Source organism: Orcinus orca, chromosome 6 (assembly GCF_937001465.1).
Source record: "Orcinus orca chromosome 6, mOrcOrc1.1, whole genome shotgun sequence".
NCBI lineage: Eukaryota > Metazoa > Chordata > Mammalia > Artiodactyla > Delphinidae > Orcinus > Orcinus orca.
Genome location: NC_064564.1, coordinates 117,345,604 through 117,367,189, shown reverse-complemented (window position 1 = coordinate 117,367,189; position 21,586 = coordinate 117,345,604). Strand labels below are relative to the sequence as shown.

Sequence of the window (21,586 nt, the reverse complement as noted above, 5' to 3'; positions counted from 1 at the left end):
CACTCGCACTGACTCTGGCCCTGCTGTCCTGGCTGTCTTCCTGGGGGTCCCCTGCTCCGTGTGGAGAGTAACTGAGAAAGTCCCTAAGAATTCCCTGCTCCCTTGACAGAAGGGCAAAGAGAGGGCCAGAGAGGAGCAGTGACCGCACAGGGCCCCAGAGCCTGACTGGAAGCCCACCCACCGCCCTGGTCCCTGCTGCCAGCGCTCACCCATCTGGGACACAGCAGAGCTACTGACTGTCATTCTAGAAGAGTCAGGCCTGGGCTGAGCAGAGATGCCAGGGTGACCCCTGCCTTGGAAAAGGGAGACCACTTCATGGTGGTAAGAAGAGGGGGAAAGCAGCCTGTGGGCGGATCCTAGGAGACCCAGAACTTGCACAGTGAGGAGACTGATTGGGGGAAAACTAAACGCCAAAGTCAGCACCTCTTACAACAGGAAAGTTTTGATAAAAATAGATGTCCTTCTTGTTCCTCCGATGAAAATCTTACAGCATGCCGGAGACACAGCTTCCTCAAAGTTACAGTATAAATGTGTGTGTACGTGCATGTGTGTTCACACACGTGTGCCTGTGTGCACATGCAGGTGTGTGTGTGTGTGCACGAGCGTGTGTGTATACATAGGTATCTGAAGGTCGGCGGTTTCAAAAAGGAATGAAGAAAGCCTTTCCCGGGCTTCCCTAGTGGCGCAGTGGTTGGGAGTCCGCCTGCCGATGCGGGGGACGCGGGTTCGTGCCCCAGTCCGGGAAGATCCCACATGCCGTGGAGTGGCTGGGCCCGTGAGCCATGGCCGCTGAGCCTGCGCGTCCGGAGCCCGTGCTCCGCAACGGGAGAGGCCACAACAGTGAGAGGCCCGCGTACCGCCAAAAAAAAAAAAAAAAGAAAAAAGCCTTTCCCTTTCCAGAATCTGCTTATCTCCCGTCACACCCTTGGATTTCTGATTTCCACAGGAATCTGTAATTCATGCCCCTCCATGGCTTCAATTGTTCTTATTTGTAAATTTAGCCACTAAATTGGTAAACGCTTACAAAATCTCAGCATGGTAAAAGTTGCCCTGGGCCTTACCGCTAAGCCAGAAGCCATAAAGGAAACTTCACAGATTTGGTTACACAAATTGAAAACTCGTGCATGGCCAACAAAACAAACCAAAAGCTAAATCCAAAGTTAAAAGAAAAATGACAAACTGAAAAATAAACGAGTATACACTGGAGATGAGCTAAATCCTTAATGCAAGAAACTCTGGAAAAAGAAAAAGACACACGGCCCAAGAGGAAAATTTTAAATGCTCACAGAACACGTACAGGCAATTTTCCAAATGGCCAGTAGTAAAATAAAAAGATGTTCTACACCACCACCAGGCAAAGAAATTAAAATCAAAGTGGAAAAGACTTGTTTTACCTGTGAGATTGCCAGACGCGAATGCAAGGATACAGTCCAGCCGTGCTCCCCACTCAGAGGGTAGACGGTATGTCAGCTGGGCATTTCTGGAGGGCATTTTGGCCAAAACGCATACCAGTCCTCAGCCCAGGCGAGGTCTCTTCTAGGAATTTACCCTGAGGAAAACTCAGCCGGCTTCCAAGGACACATCAGCAAAGATGTTCATCACAGCACTATTTACAAACTGTGGAAAGGGACTTCCCTGGTGGCGCAGTGGTCAGGTATCCAGCTGCCAATGCAGGGGACACGGGTTTGAGCCCTGGTCCGGGAAGATCCCACATGCTGCAGAGCAACTAAGCCCGTGCGCCGCAACTACTGAGCCCACGTGCCTAGAGCCCGTGCTCTGCAACAAAGAGAAGCCACCACAATGAGAAGCACGCGCACCGCAACGAAGAGTAGCCCCCGCTCGCCGCAACTAGAGAAAGCCCGCACCCAACGCAGCCAAAACTAGATAAATAAATAAATAAAATTTAAAAAAATAAAAACACTGGCCGTGTAGGAGCTTCTAGTAACAGGACTGCTGATGACCATAGTAACATCTGTGCATCCCTTTTTGTGGCTCATTAGGTTATTAATTAGATGTCTTTTCCCGAACTTTTGGTAATGAAAGAGTATGACTCATAGTGAGAAGACTGTTTATTAAACAATTCTCTGAAGCATGAATGCTATGTTTTCATGGCTTTCAAAATTCCCTAGGCGGATAAGGCTAGAAATAGCCCCCTTCTCATGCCTGCAGGAAAAAGCCTCTGACTTTTTTCTCCTGTCCAACTTCTGGCACTTTTTAGACAGGAAACGAAACCCCAGTTCATCCCGAGATACGTCTGGGTCAGGGGCATGGAGGCTGGTAGGGATGGAAAGACGGACAGTCTTCGTGTCTTGCTTTCAACCTGCCCCTCCCGCTGCCCGGGCTCCACCCCCACCAGCCCTAGCACCCTGAGTAGCAGTGGGACACCACAAGCCTCCGGTGAAGATCTCTGAACTGTTAGAAAAATCAAACAAAACCAGAAAGAACTTCAAGGCCACACAGTCAGCGAAGAGACCAGAAAACAGAACCTGTCTTACTGTGCGGTGGCGGGGGTGGGGGGGGGGCGGGGGGGTTGTTCCTGGAAGACAATGCTCCCTCCCCATTCCCAAACAGGCCAAACGCCCAGGACAGATGTGTCTTTAACATCTGTTTCCTCCTGTTGGAACCCAGCTGCAGGTACGCCTATGGAGCCAGTCACAGGGTGCCCCAGCCTCCACCCCGGCCTCCACAGACCCGCAAGGCCAGGCCAAGGGCCTGCACACGGTCAGGTGCTCAGTGACCATCTCCTGAACGACTGAGGGATGCTCTGCTCTCCCAGGTCCCCTGCGGCTCTGAAGTCCTGGGCTTCCACTACACATGAGGCTGCCTCCCGAGCTTCCTGCTGCAGGACCCCGGCCCCTGGGCGGGCTGTTTATCCATTCTTAGCCTCAGGTTCCTTATCCCGAAGCTTGGGGTGAAGTAGGAAACGCAGACACATAGAAGCATTGGGCAAAGGTGGCAGGAGGCCTGGGCAGCTTTCCTGGAAAGAAGGCTGGCCATGCAGCACTGGAGCTTGGGGAAGGGGGGCACAGAGGGACCCGCTGCTTCCAGGGAGCCAGACTTGAGCTCTGCGCAGACTTAAGGAAAGGAACCACCTCCTTCCAGCCGGAGGCACGGTGCTAGGCACACAGCGGACGCTGGCCGTGTAGGAGCTTCCAGTAACAGGACTGCTGATGACCATAGTAACATCATCCACGACAAAGTAGCCCATCTGTGCGCCTCCCGGCCTGAACTTCCCACCGGGGACCGCGGAGGCAGGGCGGCGTCTGCCAACTCGGCCACTGACCCAGCGCACGACCCCCGCTCCCGGGGCAGTTGGGGGCCAGGGGAGAGGGCGCCCAAACAGCACCGGAGGGCCCCAGCCTCTGGCCGGAGTGGGCTGGGGGTCAGACATCACTCCGACTACTCACTCCAACCGCACCGGGCGCATTTCGGGGGGCCGGCCCGAGGCTGGGGAGGGGCGGGGCGTCTCCGGAGGCTCGGGCCGCCTCCGGGCTGGGCAGGCGCGGGGCGCGAGCGCGAGCGCGGGCGCGGGCGCCGGGCGGGGCGGGGTGGGAGCGGGGGCGGCGCGCGGCGCCCGCGGCTCCTCCGCAGCGCGACCGGCAGGTGGGCGCGCGCTCGCCGGGCGGGGGTCCGGCCGGGCCGCGCGCCTCCCCCGGAACTCGGCCGTGCCATTCCCATGATGCCCAGCCACCGGGCACGGCTTCCGGAGCGCGGCCGCCACAGCCCCGCCGCCGCCGCCGGTAGGTCCGGGGAGGGAGCTCCGGGGGCCGCCCCGCCCCGCGCACGCGCGCCCCGCCCTCCCGCGCGCGCCCCCGGCGCCGGCGGCCCGGCCCCTCCGCGCCGGGACCCCGCCGCCTCCCCGGGACGCGGCGCGCGGGGCGGGGGCCGGTGCGGGGCCGAGTGGGAGGAGGGGGCCTGGCCGGAGGGCGGGCATGCAGGCCGCACCGCGGCGCCGGGCCGCCGGGGTAGGGGCCGCGGCGGGCGGGGCGGGCTCGGCCCGGCGCCGGGTAGTTAGCTGGCGCGGAGGGCGGGGGTCGCGGCCTCAGAGGCGGCTCCTGGCCGGGACCCCCGCCTGCGCGCGCCCGCGTTCCTCGAAGCCGGCCGGGCGCGGGGCCCAGGTGAGGCGCAGGTGAGGGCCCGCGGCGGGACAGCTTCCGGCGCGGCCGAGGGCCCGGGGCCCGGCCCTCCCGCTGAGATCGTGCCCTGCGCCCCGCCCCGTGCAGCTTCCCGGAGGGTCACCGGGCCCCTCGCCCCCAAGCCCACCGAGCCCAGAATATAACCCGGGCGCAGCCCTGCGTGGAGGCCCGACCCCTTCCTGCCAGAGAACCGGGTCGCCTCTCCGGGCGCCGGGATCCGTCCTGGCAGAGGCTGCGCTGGGAGTGAGCGCCCCCAGGCCGGGAGCAGAGGGCAGGGCAGGGTCAGCCGGGAGGGTCTCGCCTGGTCTCCGGCCCCCTAGGCACTGGCAGTGGCCCTGCAGCTTTGCTGGGGAGCCGTCCTTGCCGTATTGTAAAGTCTCATCTTCCGCGGGCCAGGGCCGGAATTCCAGCGCACGCCCACTTCAGGCTGGCCCTCCAGAGAGGGCCCTCCTTCTGGGCCTTGTATCCCGACCCTCACCTCCCTAATCCTGGGGAAAGTCCAGCCTGGGAGGGAAGGGCAGGAGCTGCACAGCGTTAATGGCGAAGCCACATCGCGTGCGGGGAGCCGGACTTGGCCAGGGGATGAGCGTTAGCGAGGTTCTGTCCTCCTGGAGGTTGGTGTCTAGACTGAGAAGAGACCCAGGTGCCCTCCTCCACTGTCCAATTCTAGCACCACATGGCTTTGGGGCGCAGGGCTGGGTGTCCTCACAGCCACCCTCCAGACCTGACCCCCGGGTTCTCGAGGAGCAGGGTGGCAGTTTGGCAAAGCGAAAGCCCCCAGGCTTCAGCCCACAGTCTCTCCAAGTACAGTTTCGGGGAGTTTTCCAGAATGATTCATCTCATTGTGGGTGATTGTCTTAAAGCCACAAGCTGTCGCTGGAGACGCTGTCTGAATTTTTAACCTCATGCTTGCGCTAGGTAATTTGACAGTTCAGAAAAGTGCCCACTAGGAGTCCGAGCTCTCGATAGTCATTTAAGAGCTACGAACATGGTCAAGGTGATGAGTAGAGAGCAGCGCCTTTCCTTCCGCCCACTCTGCTACATGGAGTGGAAACCACTGCAGCTTGGGTTCATCCTTGGGCCCACTTTTTCAGATAGCAGTGCTGTTTAAGAAGTTAATATTCTTTATTTAGACTCTTCCCAGTTCAAGGCCTATGCAGATGTCTCGCAATCGCTGTCATTTTGCCAAGGCAGCTTGAATGATGACCACAGCAAGGTGGGCGCAGCCCAGGGAAAGAGCCCTCCGCCTCCCCACTGTTGCTCCCCACTGCCCTTGGGAGGGAATGTCCCTGGAGGGTGGTGCTGTGGGAGGGATCGTGGACTGATATGGGTGCTCACATCTGAGGACTGATGAATAGCCTCCCATGTTCCCTGCCGTCACCATCCTACAGGATCAGACCGATGGCCCAGGAGAGTTGGGAATTAGTTGTGGTTAACTGTATTTGGCCTCAGGGTAAGTTCTTCCAAAATTGAATTTTGAGCCCTTAATGTGATTTCTTTCCCCCCAAATACTTACCAGCTGTAGTTTCAGCCTCTGAATTAGGTCTCTGATTCTCTTTAATCTTGGCAGTCAAAAGTCCGTTTAAAAAGTGGGCACCAGATGCTACAGCGTAGAGGTGGGGGGACGAAGACCCAATCCCTGAACCGTTCTGCAAACGTCACGCCGAACCTGGACTTGAAGAGAATCGCAGGTAAATGCAGCCAATTCTTTTACATTGTAGAGTCTCACTTTCTGAGCATAAGTAGTAATAGCATAGGACTTCCTTCTGAATTGGTCATGCCCTCTGGTTAATTGCTGGTCCCACCTGTTTGGGCACGTCTGTGCCTAGGTGGCTGGGCTAGGCTTTCCTGGAAAGGACTGTGGTGTGTAAACACAGGATTCTGTGCTCGTCAGGAAGGAAGCTCCTAGGGGAGAAGGATCTGCATGGGAAGCAAAGCAAACACACAGGCCACTTCCGGCCACCCCCCAAGGCCCCAGGGTGGTGACCGCCTTGCCCGGCACTGTTTGGAGTTGGAACTCGGTTTCCCTGTTTCCACAAGCACTGCCAAGCTCTCCTCTTGCATCTCGGCTACTTTGCATTCCAGTTTGCAGGGGTTCGGGAGAGGTCAGAGAAACATGTTAAGAGCTGACAGTTATATGATGTATTTTGCGTCTCCCTAATCGGCTGTGTACAGCCTGCGTTATGTTCCCCTCCCCGGCGGTGGTCCCAGACCTGTAGTGTAAAGGCTGTTGGGAGCAGCTCTTCAAAGTGTCCCCAAGACTATCCCAGTGGTTCTGCCGACCCAGCCACATTTGGTCTGAGATACAAAAGCTGTGGAGAAACCACACAGCGTGAAAAGGGGCGCCTTACTGTGTTTGGGGCAACTTCTATATTAATTACCTAAAAATAATCATACGGTCCCGTGAGACCATCTGGCAAATACACATTCGACGTTTTAAAATAAAGAGGCTTTGGGCTTCCCTGGTGGCGCAGTGGTTGGGAGTCCGCCTGCCGATGCAGGGGACACGGGTTCGTGCCCCGGTCCGGGAAGATCCCACATGCTGCAGAGCGGCTGGGCCCGTGAGCCATGGCCGCTGAGCCTGCGCGTCCGGAGCCTGTGCTCCGCAATGGGAGAGGCCACAACAGTGAGAGGCCCGCGTACCGCAAAAAAATAATAATAATAAATAAATAAATAAAATAAAGAGGCTTTGGTATAAGTGAGTCTTTAAAGTTGTTTAGGGAGATAAATGTTTAAATGCTCCCATTGAGTAACTTCTCATTTCAGGAGCTGCTGATTCGCGTCAAGGTTGGACCTACCCACGACGTCTCACTGAACCTGGATTCATACTAGTTGTTCTTTTCCACCTGCAGAGGAGCACTGAGTCTTTATCTCATTGGCACCTCCTGACAACTTTTGGAGGTAAATAAAACCTCTGTTCCTGTCCCGGAGAAGATGGACAGAGGGACGGGGAAAGGACACTCGTGTGAGCTTCCGCGAGCTCGCTGCGGGTGGCTCGGAAGCGTTTTCTCATGAAGCTTCGTGGCCGTCTTGCGTCTACAGCCAAGGGAGATGCGACCCGGGAGGCGTGAGTGACTTGCCCTGGGACCCGCGACCGGCTGGACCCTCACCAGGCCCACCGCTTCTCCGTGACGTGACCTAGGGCGCCATCCCGGCGTGCCTTCTCCTCCAGGATGTGAAGCAGGCAGAGAAGCAAAGTGCCGCCTCTCTGCGCGTCCCGTCGGCTAGGATGTATCTCATGAATGCGCCTCCTGTGCTCGCCCTGCCGTCCAAATGGGAGGCCTTTGGCCCACCCGGGAGCTGTAGGTTTCCCGGATGCTTCTCGGAGCCGAAGGAGGGCGTCCCGAGAGCGGCGGTGAGCGCCAAGGTGCAGGCGGTCATCAGCACGCTTCAGGGGGACGGGGCCGCCCTGGGCATGAGTGGCGAGCATGGCCGGCAGAGAAGCCAGAGAACGGAGAGGGGCCGCGGCACCAGGCTGGCTACCAGCCCCACCTTTGCCGCCTGTGGTCTTGCTGTTGGTTTTGACCCCAAGGGGGAGGAGGAGGCCGCGGACCTTGGCCCCCTGGTGCTGGATTCGGACAGTGATGATTCCGTGGACCGCGACATTGAGGAAGCCATCCAGGAGTACCTGAAGGCCAAGAGCGGGGCCGCCCGGCCTCCCGCAGCCGGTCGATGCAAACCAGAGCCGCCTCCGAGCGGCACCCCGACCGCCCTGTGCCCCCCAGACCTTGCAGCTGGCCCCACTGGTGTCCCCGGCAGCCACAGGGGAGTCGGCCAGGACCAGGGCTCTGCCTCGCCGCTCAGCGTGAGCAGTGAGGACTCCTTCGAACAGAGCATCCGGGCGGAGATCGAACAGTTCCTAAGTGAGAAGAGGCAGCACGAAACCCAAAAATGCGACGTTCCTGCAGACAAAAAACCAGACCCCGGTGACAGCTTGGCCCAGTCGGCATCTAGATCCAGCAGAGAGCCGACGGGCAAGGCGTACCAGCAGGAGCTGGCGGGCGCCTGTAAGGAGTTCACCTTCCGGAAGCCTCCCAGGTCCACAAAGGCTGGCGCGCTGCCCAGAGGCCCCAGGTGCAAGGTCACCGTTGAGCCCGCCGCGGCTGCGGGCCGCCCTGCAGAAGCAGCCCCTGGTAAAGTCGGGGTCAGGAGGGGCACCGGCTCAGGAAAGAGGGGAAGGCGAGCCAGGAGCGCGGCCCTGGTGCCTGAGGCGGCCGACTCAAGCAGCGATGATGGCATCGAGGAGGCCATCCAGCTGTACCAGCTGGAGAAGAGGAAGGAGGCAGGTGGCGAGCCGCCGCAGAGGGCCCTGCCCGCAGAGGAGAAGGGCCCCGGGCCCCCTGCACACGGCACGGGCCTCTGCACCAAGAGCACCTGGCTCGAAGGCCACGGGAAGACCCCGGGCAAGAAGAAGCCGGTGGCCGCCAAGGCCGTGGACTTCAGCCCGGGTGGCCTGGACCCCGACCACCCCTCCAGGCCTCCCAGGGAAACCGTGGCTCCTGCACCTCCAGGAAGTACAGCTGCCGAAAGCAAGTCTGTGGACGGGTCCCCGTGCCGCGCAGACACATCCGCGGAGCTGATGTGCGCTGAAGCGATCCTGGACATTTCCAAAACGATCCTGCCGGGTCCCCTGGAGGGCGGCACCAGATCCCCGCCCACCAGCCCACTCCTGTATCCCCACGACGTGCCTTCCTGCTCCGACGGTGACAGCAGCTCTGTGGACAGCGACGACAGCATCGAACAGGAAATCCGGACGTTCTTGGCTCTGAAGGCGCAGTCAGGGGGGCTGCTGCCCAGGACGGAGACGTGCCCGCCACTAGCACACAGCCCGCTGCTGCCGTCCAGCCTCAGCGCCTCGGCCTCCAAAACGCCAGACCTGTCACTGAGCTGCAAGAGGAAACGCGGAGCAGGCAGCACCGCCGTGCGGCCGTGCACGCCCAAGAGGACCAGAGACACGGCCGAGGCGCAGGAGGGCGCCCGGGACGCCGACCGCAGCCAGGGGAGAGCGCAGCCCAGCCAGGGGAAAGCCAGCGAGGCCCCGGGAAGGGAGGGTGAGACCTGGGGCCAGCCTCTCCCCTGCAGGACGGGCGTGCTGGGTGATGAGCACGGGGCCCCGGTCACGCAGGGTACCGTGTTGCCAGGCCCCGGCAAGGCGGCCGAGGCGAGGCGCGTGGATGAGAAGGAGAGCTCCGAGGACAAGAGCAGCTCGCTGGACAGTGACGAGGACCTGGACACGGCCATCAAGGACCTGCTGCGGTCCAAGCGGAGGCTCCGGAAGAGGTGCAAGGACCCCAGAGCCGGCTGCAAGAAGAGGGTCAGGTTCAGCACCACGGAGACGCAGTTCCTGGATAAAGTAGGGGGCTTCCCGAAAGACTGGAAAGACCGAAGCCCACATCTGCTGAAAAGCTGCCTCTCAAAGTCCAGAAAAGAGAGCCCGGGGAGACCCTCGCACGTCCTCTGCCGAGAAGCGGTGAGAGCAAAGCCAGACGGCGTGGCAGCCGAGGACGCGCCCCCGGCTCCCCGGTCCAGGGGCCAAGCCGCAGGAAGGAGCCTGTTCTCTGGTGAATCGGAAGCCCGTGAACTTCGTGGTCCGGCCCCAAGCCCCAGTTCCCTGTCTGATGACAGCAGCTCTGTAGACAGCGATGACAGCATTGAACTGGAGATTAGGAAGTTTTTGGCCGAAAAGGCCAAGGAGTCCGTGAGCGGATCAGAAATTCAAGGAGGGGGCCCCACCGCTCTCGGGACGGGGAATGGGGGCAAGCCAGAGCTGCCGTGCCGGAAAGTGCTACCTCCCGGCCCGGCCCTTCAGCCTGGCATGTGCACTCGGAGCCAGAGGTGCAGGGGGCCCTTGCAGCCGGCCGAGGGACTGAGGGGCCCGGGCAGAGCCTTCGCTCCGGCCGGGAGGAGCAGCCCCCGCGCCGAGCAGGCCTGCAGCCCTGCAGCCCTGGCCAGATGCGAACTGGTGCCGCCCAGGAGCGCCAGCGGGACCGCGTCTGCCAAAGGGTCACCAACCAGTAGGAGAACCGCCTATGCGCCCAAAGATAAGAGTCCGAGGGGGGCCGAGGCTGCCGCGGGGGAAAGCGCATTGGCTCAGCTCCCAAGCTGCATGGAGGCTGGCGCTTGGGCAGAGAGCCGGAGCTCACTGGCACGGACCCCAGGCGCCGAGCGAGAAGGGAGGCCCCGGGCCGGCCTCGCCCTGCCCTGGACTGACTTCTCCCCGCAGAGCCGGTTGCAGAGCACCTGGGCACTGAGCACGAAAGGCAGGGACGCGGCGGCGTGGAAAGGGGGCCTCAGGGGCCAGAGAGAGAAGCGGCTGGAGGGCCAGGCCCGGGGCTCGCCCAGCCTCGCCATGGACCCCAAGAGAGGCCTGCCTTTTGCCGGCTTCTCACCACTGCTCTCCACGCAGCTGTTTCACTTCGGGAAGAGTGTCTCCTGGGGGGGGAAGCAGGCCAGCCTCTTCAGTCCCCCCCTGAGCCTGCCTCTGCAGGGCGCATCCTTCTCGGCCTTCCGAGAGACCCAGGCTGGCCACGGCCCAGTGTTCGGAAGCTCACACTTGCTGGTGAAGCAGGAGGGTGGCCGCTGGCCGCCCAGGAAGTCCCAGGCAGGGCTCAGTCTGCCCGACAGGAGGAACTTGGGGCCGGAGGAGAGCATCTTAGACCTGCGGTACAGGCGGAGGGGGGTGGACAGAGACGATGAAGACCAAGAGGCCCTGGGCAGCGATGCCAGCGAGTTCAGCGATGCGTCTGTGGAGGAGGGCGGCAGCCTCTTGGCCAAGGGCCCCGTCCTCCAGCTGTGAGCACGCTCCTGGCCGCGGCAAGTGTGGGCGAAGCATGTGTGTGCCCGTCCCCACGTGTCACACACTCCTGATGAAAGGGCGGAGCCCCGGAGGCCCCTGTACAGCCTGTATATATGTACACTAACGCGAAAGGATGTTTTTATTTAACAGATGTGTCCTGGTAAATATAATTTTTGTAGGCTTTTTGTAAATTATTTAAAGTGCTGTAAAAAATATTTTTGGTGAATACCATTGTTGGATTTTGTAGGGCGTCCCTCGGGGCAGTTTTCCTTGGTCTCCGCACTAGTCTTAGATCAGCAAACACTTGGTTCCGACTGTCCCTGCACTTGGGGTTGATCGCTGGTGGCCATGGCCAGTCGTGGCCACAGTTCGGGCCCGAGGAAGGCAGCAGCTGGTGCCCCGCCTGAGACGTGCCAGAGCGCCCCAGCGGTCTTGGTTGGGACACCCCTGGACAGCACTTCTTATGTAAAAGAGGCCTGAGCATGTCTTCAATTGGAAAAGCGTTTCAAAGCACAATGGCCAGCGAGCACACCGGCCATGCCAGTTGCACGTAGGAGTCCTGAGTGAGATCTCAGGGCCGGTCACCAGTTCACGCCTGAAGCCTGTGTTGTTTAACGGCCAGTCCTGTTCAATCATGACATGATGCTACCGGCTCAATAAACCTATTTTTATACAGGAGCTGCCGTCCTTCGTTTTTAGTCACAGCTCTAAAAAGGTACCAGGCAGCCCGTGTGTTTTAAATGCCCTTGTCCTGATCTGGGCAAAGCAAAGAGGCAGCGGCTGCTTCATGGGTTCTGGTGCCCGGAGTCCTGAGGACCGAGGACAAAGCCCACCGCCCTCCGGGAACTGGGCTCGCTGGGACTGTGCTCTACCAGCAGGGGCGTGCCCATGCTCTCGGTGTGTTTGAGCGGCGGTGCCACGCACACAGGGAAGAGTGTGGCATCCTATACCTTGTGCTCTGAGGCTGCTGCGGTGCCCACAGCTACAGAAGAGGCAGGTGGGAACCTGCACACGTGAGGCTGAGCGCTGACGTTTACCCGCGATCGTCCAGCAAACTGATCGGCTGCCGCAATTGTGACAACTCATCAGTAGCTGCAGTGGGCCTGGAGCAAGGTTTAATTTGCAGCTGAAGTTGTTATTCTGATGTGCAAGTGAATTTTCTACATGTTGTGCCCCCCTAGGTCTTAGCAGGAATTCACTTCTGTACCCAAATGGGGACGTGTGCCAGCACCCACAGTCAGTGTCCGCTGGGTCAGATGCTGTGACGAGCAGGCCCTGTGGACTCCGTGACCGTCCGGTGCCTACGCGCTGTGCATCCGATATTTCCGTTGTCGAATATTCATTCACTTAAGTGCTTCCCGGAAAAACAATTAATTAATCCATGCTTTAAATTTCATTTAATTTTGAAGGAGTGCTTTTAACACTTGAAAACAAAAATCAGCTTGTTTTGTATATAAGAACTGGATTTTTTGTTTTTGTTTTTTTTTATGCTAATAAATCAGGCACTGCTCACAAATCAGTTGATGTAGTCTGTCCTGTGCAGAGTGGCCTTTGCAGGATGTTGACGTGAGAACCCAATGTCTAGGACCTGCCAGTGTTCTTCTGTGCCATCGTGCATTTAGTCCTGAGCACCTCTCTGCTCCTGCGGCCCATCCCAGTCTCCCGCAGACCCTTTGCACCTTCCTCTCCCCCTGCCTCCCTAGCCCCAGTCTGTGTGCTTACTTGGCAGTGCGGGCCATGCCTGGTTTTCACAAACTGGACGTAAACGTGATCGTGCGGGCCCATCCCTGGATTGCCAACAAGCCATGCTGCGTGAAAGATTTTGCTTTCCCTCTCTCCAACATCCTAGGTCAACTCTGGCACACACTGGGGCCAAGGTCCGAGGTCCCCCTGCACCCTGTCTGCAAAGGGGGCTGCAGTGGGGGGCAGACGGGAGCACTGTCCCTCAGTGATGGCTGTCTGTACGTTTGCAGCCCTGGTACAGCTCCTCCGATGATCCGGGCCCGACCCTGCATCCGTGCATCACAGCATCCCCGGAGCTGCTGCATGAGATGGCACATGTGCCCGCACTTGTAGGAAGAGTCTCGGCGAGGGTGTGTTACCAAATCAAGCTGTAATTACTCAGACCTACAGATGAGTCCGAACCAAAGAGCCCCTCTTGCTTCCCAGTGGGGAGGGGGTGGGCGTCTATGTACCTGGGGCCACAGGTTCATTTCACCTAATGCAAAGAAGGGGGAGAGACCCGGTTTTTTTTGTTTGTTTTTTGGGGTTTTTTTTTTTGCAGTATGTGGGCCTCTCGCTGTTGTGGCCTCTCCCGTTGCGGAGCACAGGCTCCGGACGCGCAGGCTCAGCGGCCATGGCTCACGGGCCCAGCCGCTCCGCGGCATGTGGGATCCTCCCAGACCGGGGCACGAATTCGTGTCCCCTGCATCGGCAGGCGGACTCTCAACCACTGCGCACCAGGGAAGCCCCAAGAGACCCGGTTTTTGAGGCGTCTAATGCTCTGGGTTAGATCATCCCGGGGTCACTGTGTCGCTGCAGGAACTACCCCCTTTTCTGGAAAGAATGGGCCCGTTTCAGAAGTCCCAGCAGAATAGGATGGGAGTGGGAAGAGGGGGAAGTCCTGGAGGTTAGTGTTCAACGTTCACCACCCGCGTCTCTGCATCAAGGAGAGGGTCTTCCTAAAGAGAAGAGTCATGGACTTCCCTGGTGGTGCAGTGGTTAAGAATCCGCCTGCCAATGCAGTGGACACGGGTTCGAGCCCTGGTCCTGGAAGATCCCACATGCTGCGGAGCAGCTAGGCCCATGCACCACAACTACTGAGCCCACGCGCTGCAACTACTGAAGCCCGCGTGCTCTAGGGCCCGTGCTCCTCAACAAGAGAAGCCACCGCAATGAGAAGCCTGCGCACCGCAATGAAGAGTAACCCCTGCTTGCCACAACTAGAGAAAGCCCGCACGCAGCAACGAAGATCCAATGCAGCCAAAAATAAATAAAATTTTAAGAAATCGAGAAGTGTTGCTCTGAACTTTCTCTTTTGCTCAGAATCCGAGTTATCAACAGGTTTTCCCAAGCTGAGACACACTCGCAGTGGGAAACTAGGCCCTCAACTGAAATACTAGCACTTTATCTGCTCATATAAAAAGTATTACCACCTTGATCCTCCTCTCTTCTTGAAATTAATTTAAGGGCCTGTGTAGAGGGGACGGGGAGGGGGAGATATTATATTATTTGCAGAAGCTTTGAGATTTCTGGTGTTTTGTGTGCTGAACAGAGGGATTTTTTTTCCCCAGTGTCAACACATTTTACTAGGTATTTGAAACCTAGTTGACTATAATTACTACAATTACAGTCTAATTGACTGTAAATAAAAGATTAAATATCACTGAAGAAAAATAGACAAATGAAAATATACTTTTAGAGTAAGAAGTTACTGGTTTTAAGCCAACTCAGCAGCTAAATTAAGTGATTAGTAAAGTGCTGTGAAAGTTCGTCAATGTTTCATTTCAGAGTGGAATAGAGGCCAGATAAAGAAAAGACCTACTCGTGGATGGGGAAAGAGTTTCTCTGGAATTGCTGTGCAGTTTATTTAATAACCTGTGGAAACTGGTTTTTGTTAACCTCTTTGGATCGCCTTTCCCGTAATTGTTCTGATTGGATTTAAGATTTCAAAAGAACTCAGTACAAAGGTCAGAAGAATGATGGGTGTCATTTTCTTCCCATTCTGTGTGCTATAATGCCGAACAGAAGGCATGTTCTTGTAATTTAGGGTTAGACCTGTCAATCTAAACTCTTTTATTTTTCCCTCACACATAAAGATTCCAGTTTGAAAATAGGTTAAAAAGATAAATTTCATGATAATCACTGGAGTTCGTATATGACTCGTGCAAACAGGTAGGAAGTTAGGGTGTGTCTATGGGGTCAGATTCTGATGACCTGGCCCCTCCCAAGACCCCCCAAGGCGGGTTCAAGCCCAGGACCTGCTGCAGGGCACCCCCTCTGGACCCTAATTTTCCCATCCATAGATGGAGGTACAGCAAGACCTGCCCCAGGCGTGAGCATCAGATGAGGTGACACTGTCAAAGCTCTTCGGAAACCGTGAAAACAGACAAGTGGAGGGGAGCATGGCACCTCGCGGGGGCCCAGGCGCCAGGAGAATGTGGGAATTGGGAGCCTGAGCCGGAGATGGTGGGTGAGTTTTCAGGAAGACAGGCATGTACGTTATACCAGAGGTACTTCGGTTGTCTGTCTTTCCAGACATTTATTCTACGTACAGAGTCTAACGTTCCATTAACTCATTAGCAACTGATACAGAAATATTGGTTATTGGCTATGACAATTAAAGCACATCAATGCCTGATTTTGATGCCAGGATTAACTTCGTAAACCTCACTGGCGTGCTTGGCATGTTTTGTTTGTGGATGTCAGCTCGACTGACCGTCCCAGCCCGGGCTCTGACCTACACACGCTGTCCTGTTCCGGGAGTGCAGGTGCTCACCGGGTCTAGCTTGGAGGGGAAACCGTCACTTTGCCTGACGGCTGCATCCTCCCCTAGATCCCCTGCGCTTCCCAGCCAGCTTCAGAGGAAGGGATTTGTCCTTTTCAGTGAGTTTAGAAACTGGATTTATCAGCTGTTCTTTTTCTTTTTTTATTTCAACAGAGGAGAAATACAGAAACATTCTGAGGATTTTGGTATTTTTAATGAAAGGTTGTTTAAAAAAAAAAGGCATTTTCAGTGTGATGCCTGGAGTCTGCGCTAGTTTTCCAGCTAAGGAGAAGGATATGACATAGACCCTGGCTCCAGACGCAGCTTTGTACCTTTTCTATTCAAATAATAGATTGATTTTCTCTGGAAACCATTTCCACCCCAAACTGTTGCTGAAATGTTTACTTTTGTGTAATAATAAGTCTTTAATGAAGAAATAACCGGTCATGTTATTTCATTTCCTCCCCAATTCATATGTGAGTAAAACCTCTTTGGGTAAAAACCTTTGTAAGGAAGGTAGCGATGGTGGTCTGTAACAACGATTTCTTCTGTCTGGTTCCAACACCTTCCGGATTTCCTGTGATGAGCTGTCATAAAGGAAGGTGGGAGGAATCTATGTCTGGAAGATATATATTGTCGTAGAAAATGTTTTCTTATTGAGGACCCTCTACATCATAGTAAACATTGATTGAGAACTAACTACATGGAAAGAGAAATCCACTTCATGTAGTTATTACCCCCACCTGAGAAAAACATGGTCTTCCCCGCCTGATTTTCCTTAAACTTTTTATTGAAGAGGTACAATGAACAGCAAGCGGGGAAGCCCGACGTACACCTCACCCCTCAGCAACCAGCAGCAGTCACCAACCTTGTTGACTCCGCCTCTGTCCCCGCCCCATTCGTGGCCAGGGGGTGCTCAATATCACTCCAAGCTTGGCCCGGGTCAGGGCCAGTAAGGGCCCTCCCGCCTGGTCCCGCCTGGAGCTTCCCTCCTGAGGTGCCCTCTGCCTCCTCGCCCAGCCCTCGTCCACACCCAGGCAGAGCATCCTACCCTCCCTCCGTGGCTCGGCAGGTGCTTGAGAACAGAAACCACGCGTAGTTTGTCATGAGTATAAAAATGGCTCCCAGAGATGCAGGTGGGGCTCTCGGGCATTCCCAGCATTCAGACTGAGATCGGGGTCCCGGCATGCCCACCGCCCTACTCATTGATTATACCTGAGTCAGGGACTGGGGACATGGCAAGGTTTTTAATGGAAAGTCAAGCCATTAGCTCTTTTTCGTCTACACGTAAAACAGAGAAAGTAGGGCATCATAGCCCCGTTTGCAAATTTTTCTAACCTAGAGGGGAAAAATATTTTCAGGGAAAGCAGTGAAGTGTGTTCCTTTACAATTGGGCAAGTTATCAAAGATTACGGCTGCCAACTGTCCCGACTATCTCCGCCAGAGCCGGGAGGCCCCTCAGTCACAGATGGACGGCTTGCTGACCCTGTAGCTGGGGTGGAAGTTGAGCCGGTCGTAGAAGGTGATGTAGTTGTCCGGACCCGTCACAATGCTCTTCTCCATGGAGACGTTGAAAGTATTGTTCTGGAACATTCCACCAGCTGCAACTTGTCTAGAAAATTTATACGAATTTGGATAAAATACCTTCTGGAAGTGAAAAGGGGACACTAGGGTTAGTGATACATGATAACACTCTTGAGCAATCAGTCATTAGGTATTTTGGGAAGAAAAATAAAAATTTGTAAGAAAATGTTTTTAAATTCTTATTTTGTAAGAAAATGTCGTCTCCAATCCTAGGAAGCAGAGAAGCCAGGGTGGGCAGGATGGCTGGCCTAGTTGGCCCCAACCATCCCAATTTCCGCCTAATGTCAGGGAATAATGATTAATGGTGCCTCCTTTCACTATTACATGGATAGAAGAATCATTATGGGGCCACCTGGGCAAGGCATTGCCACACCTGAATATGGTTACAAGGGGTCAGGCCCAAAGCTGTTCCCAGTTCAGCTTTTGCCAACTGTACAACTAGGGCAAGTTACTGGACCTCTCTGAACTTGAGTTTTCTCTTCCGTGGAAAAGAGATAACATCAGTAGGTTTCCACCTTGATGGAGTATTAGAATCCCTTGTAGAGCTTTAAAACAATTCTGATGGCCATGCCCCCCCAGCCGAGGGGTCTGGGGAGGGGATGCCCTAGCGAGGTGGAGGTGCAGTGAGAACACAGATGAGGCCACTGGTGTGTGTGGGCACCCAGGGGTAGGAGTCATTTCAGCAATACAGCATCCCCAGGTGACCTCGAGGTTTCTGACAGAAGTGGCCTGGACCACTAGCAGATAGTACACTTGGGACAGGTGGCCTGTTCTAGGCTCCCCTCGTAGATCAAGTAGGTCAAGCAGATCACTTGATGTTTTGTCTCCTTGGCAGGAAGCAAGTACCAAGAGAAATGGCCTTCAGTGCATTCTTTTGTTTGTTTTTTGTGGTTGTTGTTTTGTGTTTTGTTTTGCTTTGTTTCTTTTTTGGCTGCACCCTGCGGCGTGTGGGATCTTCGTTCCCCGACCAGGGATCAAACCCGTGCCCCCTGAAGTGGAAGTGCGTAGTCCTAACCACTGGGCTGCCAGGGAAGTCCCAGTGCATTTTTAAATAGACTTTATTTTTTAGAGCAGCTTGGGGTCTACATAGAAGCTGTGCAGAGTGAAGAGTTCCCGGCAGCACACACGGCTGACCTGCTGTTCACATCTCCCATCAGTGCATTTAGAACAACTGACACAATGGTGACGGGTCGTCATTAACTAAAGTCCACGCTGTACGTAGGGTCCACTTTTTGCATTGTACATGCTGGGTTTTGACAAATGAATAATGAATGACATGTATCCACCACTACAGTGCCATTAAGAATAGTTTCCTTCAGTATATTTTCTAAAACCCAAAGAATGCATTTTTATTTTCTGTTCCCACGTGGGAAGGAAACCCTGCGTGCTGCTGGTTGAGTCCCGCGGCCACACTCAGGTCAGGAAACTGGAAACCAGCTTCCAGATAAAGCAGGTCGATAAGCAGCAGGAAAAACTTCTAAACTTGCCTCCGGGGAACCTCGGTGCTTCACATCCCACTGCCTCATAAGACCAGCAAATGGCCTTTTTTAAAAAAGCAAAACATCTGGACCTATGTTTGTAAGTGTGTCGGTCTTTTTCGTGGAAATACCTGATCCCTTGATCCTGGGAGAATGACCTTTAAATGCTCTAGGAACTTTCTAGAGAAATAATCTTCTCACAAAAGCTCTATCCCCCATGAAAAACAGGTAAATAAGCAATTATCATGATCTTTTAACATGAATAATTTAGAAGAAAAACAACAACACTGCCAGCCCCAAAATGGGAGGCCCTCCTGTCTTGGGTACCCAGGGGATGCTTACACTGGTCCATCTGCCCTTCACCTGGACCCAGCAGGGGCATCAGGGGGTTCTAGGAGGCTCCCTGCCATGTGAGGTTGATCTCAAAGAGGGGTCAGTTTCCCCAAAAGTGCACAGATCCCGGGGCCCTTTTGTAACCTGTGCTTTCATCAGCCAGTGCTGTCTCTTAAGATCACAAGTTAAATATTTCATAAAATACGGTATTACTCCAAAAAGAAGGCAGTTCTTCATTTATCTGCCTCAAAACCTACTGCATTAGGTTACGAGAGTTGGCTGGTTGTACGAGTGAATGGGGCCAGCCCTTTGGGATGTTGTAGGGAAGACTACATGCCCTTTTTTCATCCTTTAAATCATTTCATTGCTAAACTCATTCGTTCATTTATTTCTACCCTGCCCTGTCCCAAAAGGAATTGAGGTGCGCCCTCCCCCTTGGTGCTGTTGGAACTGCGGGCCTCTCTGCACCTCCCCCTCCTGATGTGTTGCTCTTTTGAGGAATCCGGAGTCTCAGCCTCCTCCTAGAGATGCCCCACCTGCGCACCTTTCTTTGCTTCCTCCTTACCGGCATCTCGTGCACGGTGGGTGCTCTGCTCCCATAAGCTTGGTTACTGGTCCTGTACACTGAGGGGGGCTCCTTGGTCCTAGCAGATGAGAAAAACACTTTCTTTTCCACTCATTTGTTTTAATTCTGCCCAAGCCACAGCTTTAACATATTTGGTTGGTGGAGCTTTGTTGGAAATGCCCCAGATGGGCGATGCAGCCGTGAACCTGGGCTCCTGTCGAGTGCAGGGTTGGCCTCCCTGGCAGGCTCAGCCTCCCTGACTCCCTCTGCTGACCTCTGCCAAAGCCCTAAAGAACTCCCAGGTGGCAAGTGCTGGCCCTCAGCCCCAGTGGGACCTGGGCCCATGCTGTCATTTCCTGGGTGGGTGGGTAGGCTGGGAGCTGTGACTCAGCCTCCAGGCCTGCCACTCGCGGGGGCCAGCCCTTTGGGATGGGAGGGGATGCCCTCCCATGGCGGGGGGGTGGGTCCCTCCACTTCTGAGCCTCCAGGAGAAAATGTTCCTGCAGTCTCTAGTCCTGATGCTATTGGTACAGCAGTTTAACTAGTGGCTGTGGGCTCAGACACCCCAGCTCTGCCTCATACTAACTCTGGGATCTGTCTTTCTACAACCCAGATGTCCCTCCTGGGAAATGAAGATGCTAACAGAGCCAACTCTGTGGGATCGTGGAGGGACTAAGGGGGAGAGGGGGGAGCAGGGAAGGCACGCACAGCCTGCCCAGCTGTGTCTTAAGAGGCTGCAGCGCACTGGAACAGCTGGCAGGCCACGCCCCTCGGCAGCCTGGTGATGGAGGTGTCGCCATGCACCTCAGGCGGACGGGTCCTCTCCGCCTAGAAAGGAGAGGAGACTGACCCCGCCCTCGAGGGTGCTGCTGGGATCAGCCCGAGTTGTGTGATTTCCCCTGGGCAAACCCCGCCCCACCTCGCTGGCGGGAGGCCCACTCACTCCACCCGCGAGTCGCAAGCCGCAGGCAGCACCTCCGCGCTCATTTGGTGGTTAACAGCTGACCCCGCTTTTGACTTGGGGGCCGGGAGGGGGCCTGGGGGTTCTCGCACAACGGGCCATCTGCGCAGAGCGCAGGACCAGCTGGGCACCTGGCTGGCGGCTGGACCAGGAGCCCTTTCTTTCCTCTTCGTATGCCAGGTGGACCCTGACCGGACTCCCTGGTCCTCACCTGTAGCCCCGAAACCAAGCCGGGTTGTTGAACCTGGCCGGCAGGTCCTCACTCACGCGGTAGTAGTCGCTGGTTTTCTCCGGCGGGGCCTTGGCCTTGGGCACCTCCTGCTCCGCGCATCCCTGGGGGTCCTCCTCGGACATCTCGCCTCGGTCCACGCGAGTTTCGGGGGAAAGAAAGAGCGGGCAGGAAACAGCTTCTCAGCCCTGGGGCCGTGAGGGGCCGCGCGGCGTCTTGTTGCTAAGCGACGGTCCGGTCACCTGACTGGGTGGGCGGGGCCCTTAAAGGCGCCGCGCCTCCTGGGCCGGAGGCCGCCCACCGCCGGCTTGTGGGGGCAGAAGTCCGAAGTTCTAGAACCTTCCGTGGCGAGCCACGAGGCCCTAGGCTAGCCGGGATAATAAGGCATTACTTCCTGGGGCCGCAGTGCCGGGTACCCTATGATCAGTAGCCTTCGGCGCCAACATTTTCCCAAATGCGGTGGGGGGCAGATTTCCAGGCGGATGAAACCCCGGGCCTGGGGCTTCATCGGCAAATTGCGGAGTTCAGGTTCTCTAAGGCCGCTCCGCTGTAACGCTCCGACGCTCACCGCGTGGGCCAGGGCTGCTCCTTGACCCCCACCCCCGACTTCAGGCCCCCCAGTACGCTGCATCTAAAATTAAGACTCCAGATTTGCCTAACTTTATGGAATCTTTCTAAGCCAAATGTTTAAAAATTAAAACACTTTTGGACAGCGGGAGGTTGTGCTGGACTGGCCGCAGGTGAAGACGATCCCCATCTCCCGGCGAGTTCCCGCGGGACGGCTGGGAACCTCCTCGGCCGCCGGGCACTGTGCAGGGAGGGGGCGAGGGGAGGAGTATCCACACCCCGCGCTCGACAGGACCCCGGCTCCGGCCCGCCCCACGCTCCTTGCGGGTCCACGGTGCCCGGGCAGACCTGGGGCGCAAGGCCCAGCCTTCCCCAAGGACTGCGTGCTCCGACCCGGGGGGCAGGCGGGGGCAAGGGGCAGGGACGCGTCCAGAGCTGGGGTGCCCGAGAG

The 21,586-nt window shown here is 56.4% G+C and overlaps 2 protein-coding genes across 8 annotated transcripts; one reads left to right on the top strand and one right to left on the bottom strand.

The window, feature by feature from the left end:
• The first annotated feature begins 3,548 nt into the window (after positions 1-3,548).
• Positions 3,549-12,451, top strand: PPP1R26 (protein phosphatase 1 regulatory subunit 26). 6 transcript variants are annotated; one of them, XM_049711023.1, is made up of 4 exons: positions 3,850-4,750; positions 5,528-5,589; positions 5,707-5,827; positions 6,903-12,451. In XM_049711023.1, exon 4 carries the CDS (start codon positions 7,366-7,368, stop codon positions 10,930-10,932), a length of 3,567 nt encoding a protein of 1,188 aa, XP_049566980.1. In that variant the 5' UTR covers positions 3,850-4,750; positions 5,528-5,589; positions 5,707-5,827; positions 6,903-7,365; the 3' UTR covers positions 10,933-12,451. The 6 variants fall into 6 exon arrangements, with proteins under 6 accessions (XP_049566979.1, XP_049566980.1, XP_033271023.2 ...); XM_033415132.2 differs by having other exon boundaries at positions 3,850-5,352; XM_049711022.1 differs by lacking the exons at positions 3,850-4,750; positions 5,528-5,589 and adding an exon at positions 3,549-3,740.
• A 3,739-nt stretch (positions 12,452-16,190) lies between these two features.
• Positions 16,191-21,547, bottom strand: PIERCE1 (piercer of microtubule wall 1). 2 transcript variants are annotated; one of them, XR_007478223.1, is made up of 4 exons: positions 20,551-21,547; positions 19,379-19,457; positions 16,757-17,065; positions 16,191-16,645 (listed from the first exon to the last, which is right to left on the bottom strand). XR_007478223.1 is itself a non-coding variant. In XM_004285018.3 (3 exons), exons 1-3 carry the CDS (start codon positions 20,691-20,693, stop codon positions 16,877-16,879), a joined length of 411 nt encoding a protein of 136 aa, XP_004285066.1. In that variant the 5' UTR covers positions 20,694-21,547; the 3' UTR covers positions 16,191-16,876. The 2 variants fall into 2 exon arrangements, 1 of the variants encoding a protein (XP_004285066.1); XM_004285018.3 differs by having other exon boundaries at positions 16,191-17,065.
• Positions 21,548-21,586: the final 39 nt, after the last annotated feature.

Coding starts and splice junctions, on each gene's coding strand:
- PPP1R26 (XM_049711022.1), top strand. CDS start 7,366: ATGTATCTCATGAATGCGCCTCCTGTGCTCGCCCTGCCGTCCAAATGG.
- PIERCE1 (XM_004285018.3), bottom strand. CDS start 20,693: ATGTCCGAGGAGGACCCCCAGGGATGCGCGGAGCAGGAGGTGCCCAAG. Junction 19,458..20,550: donor GCTTGGTTTCGGGGCTACAG/GTGAGGACCAGG, acceptor CTCATCTGCTAG/GACCAAGGAGCCCCCCTCAG. Junction 17,066..19,378: donor CCACCGTGCACGAGATGCCG/GTAAGGAGGAAG, acceptor TTTCACTTCCAG/AAGGTATTTTATCCAAATTC.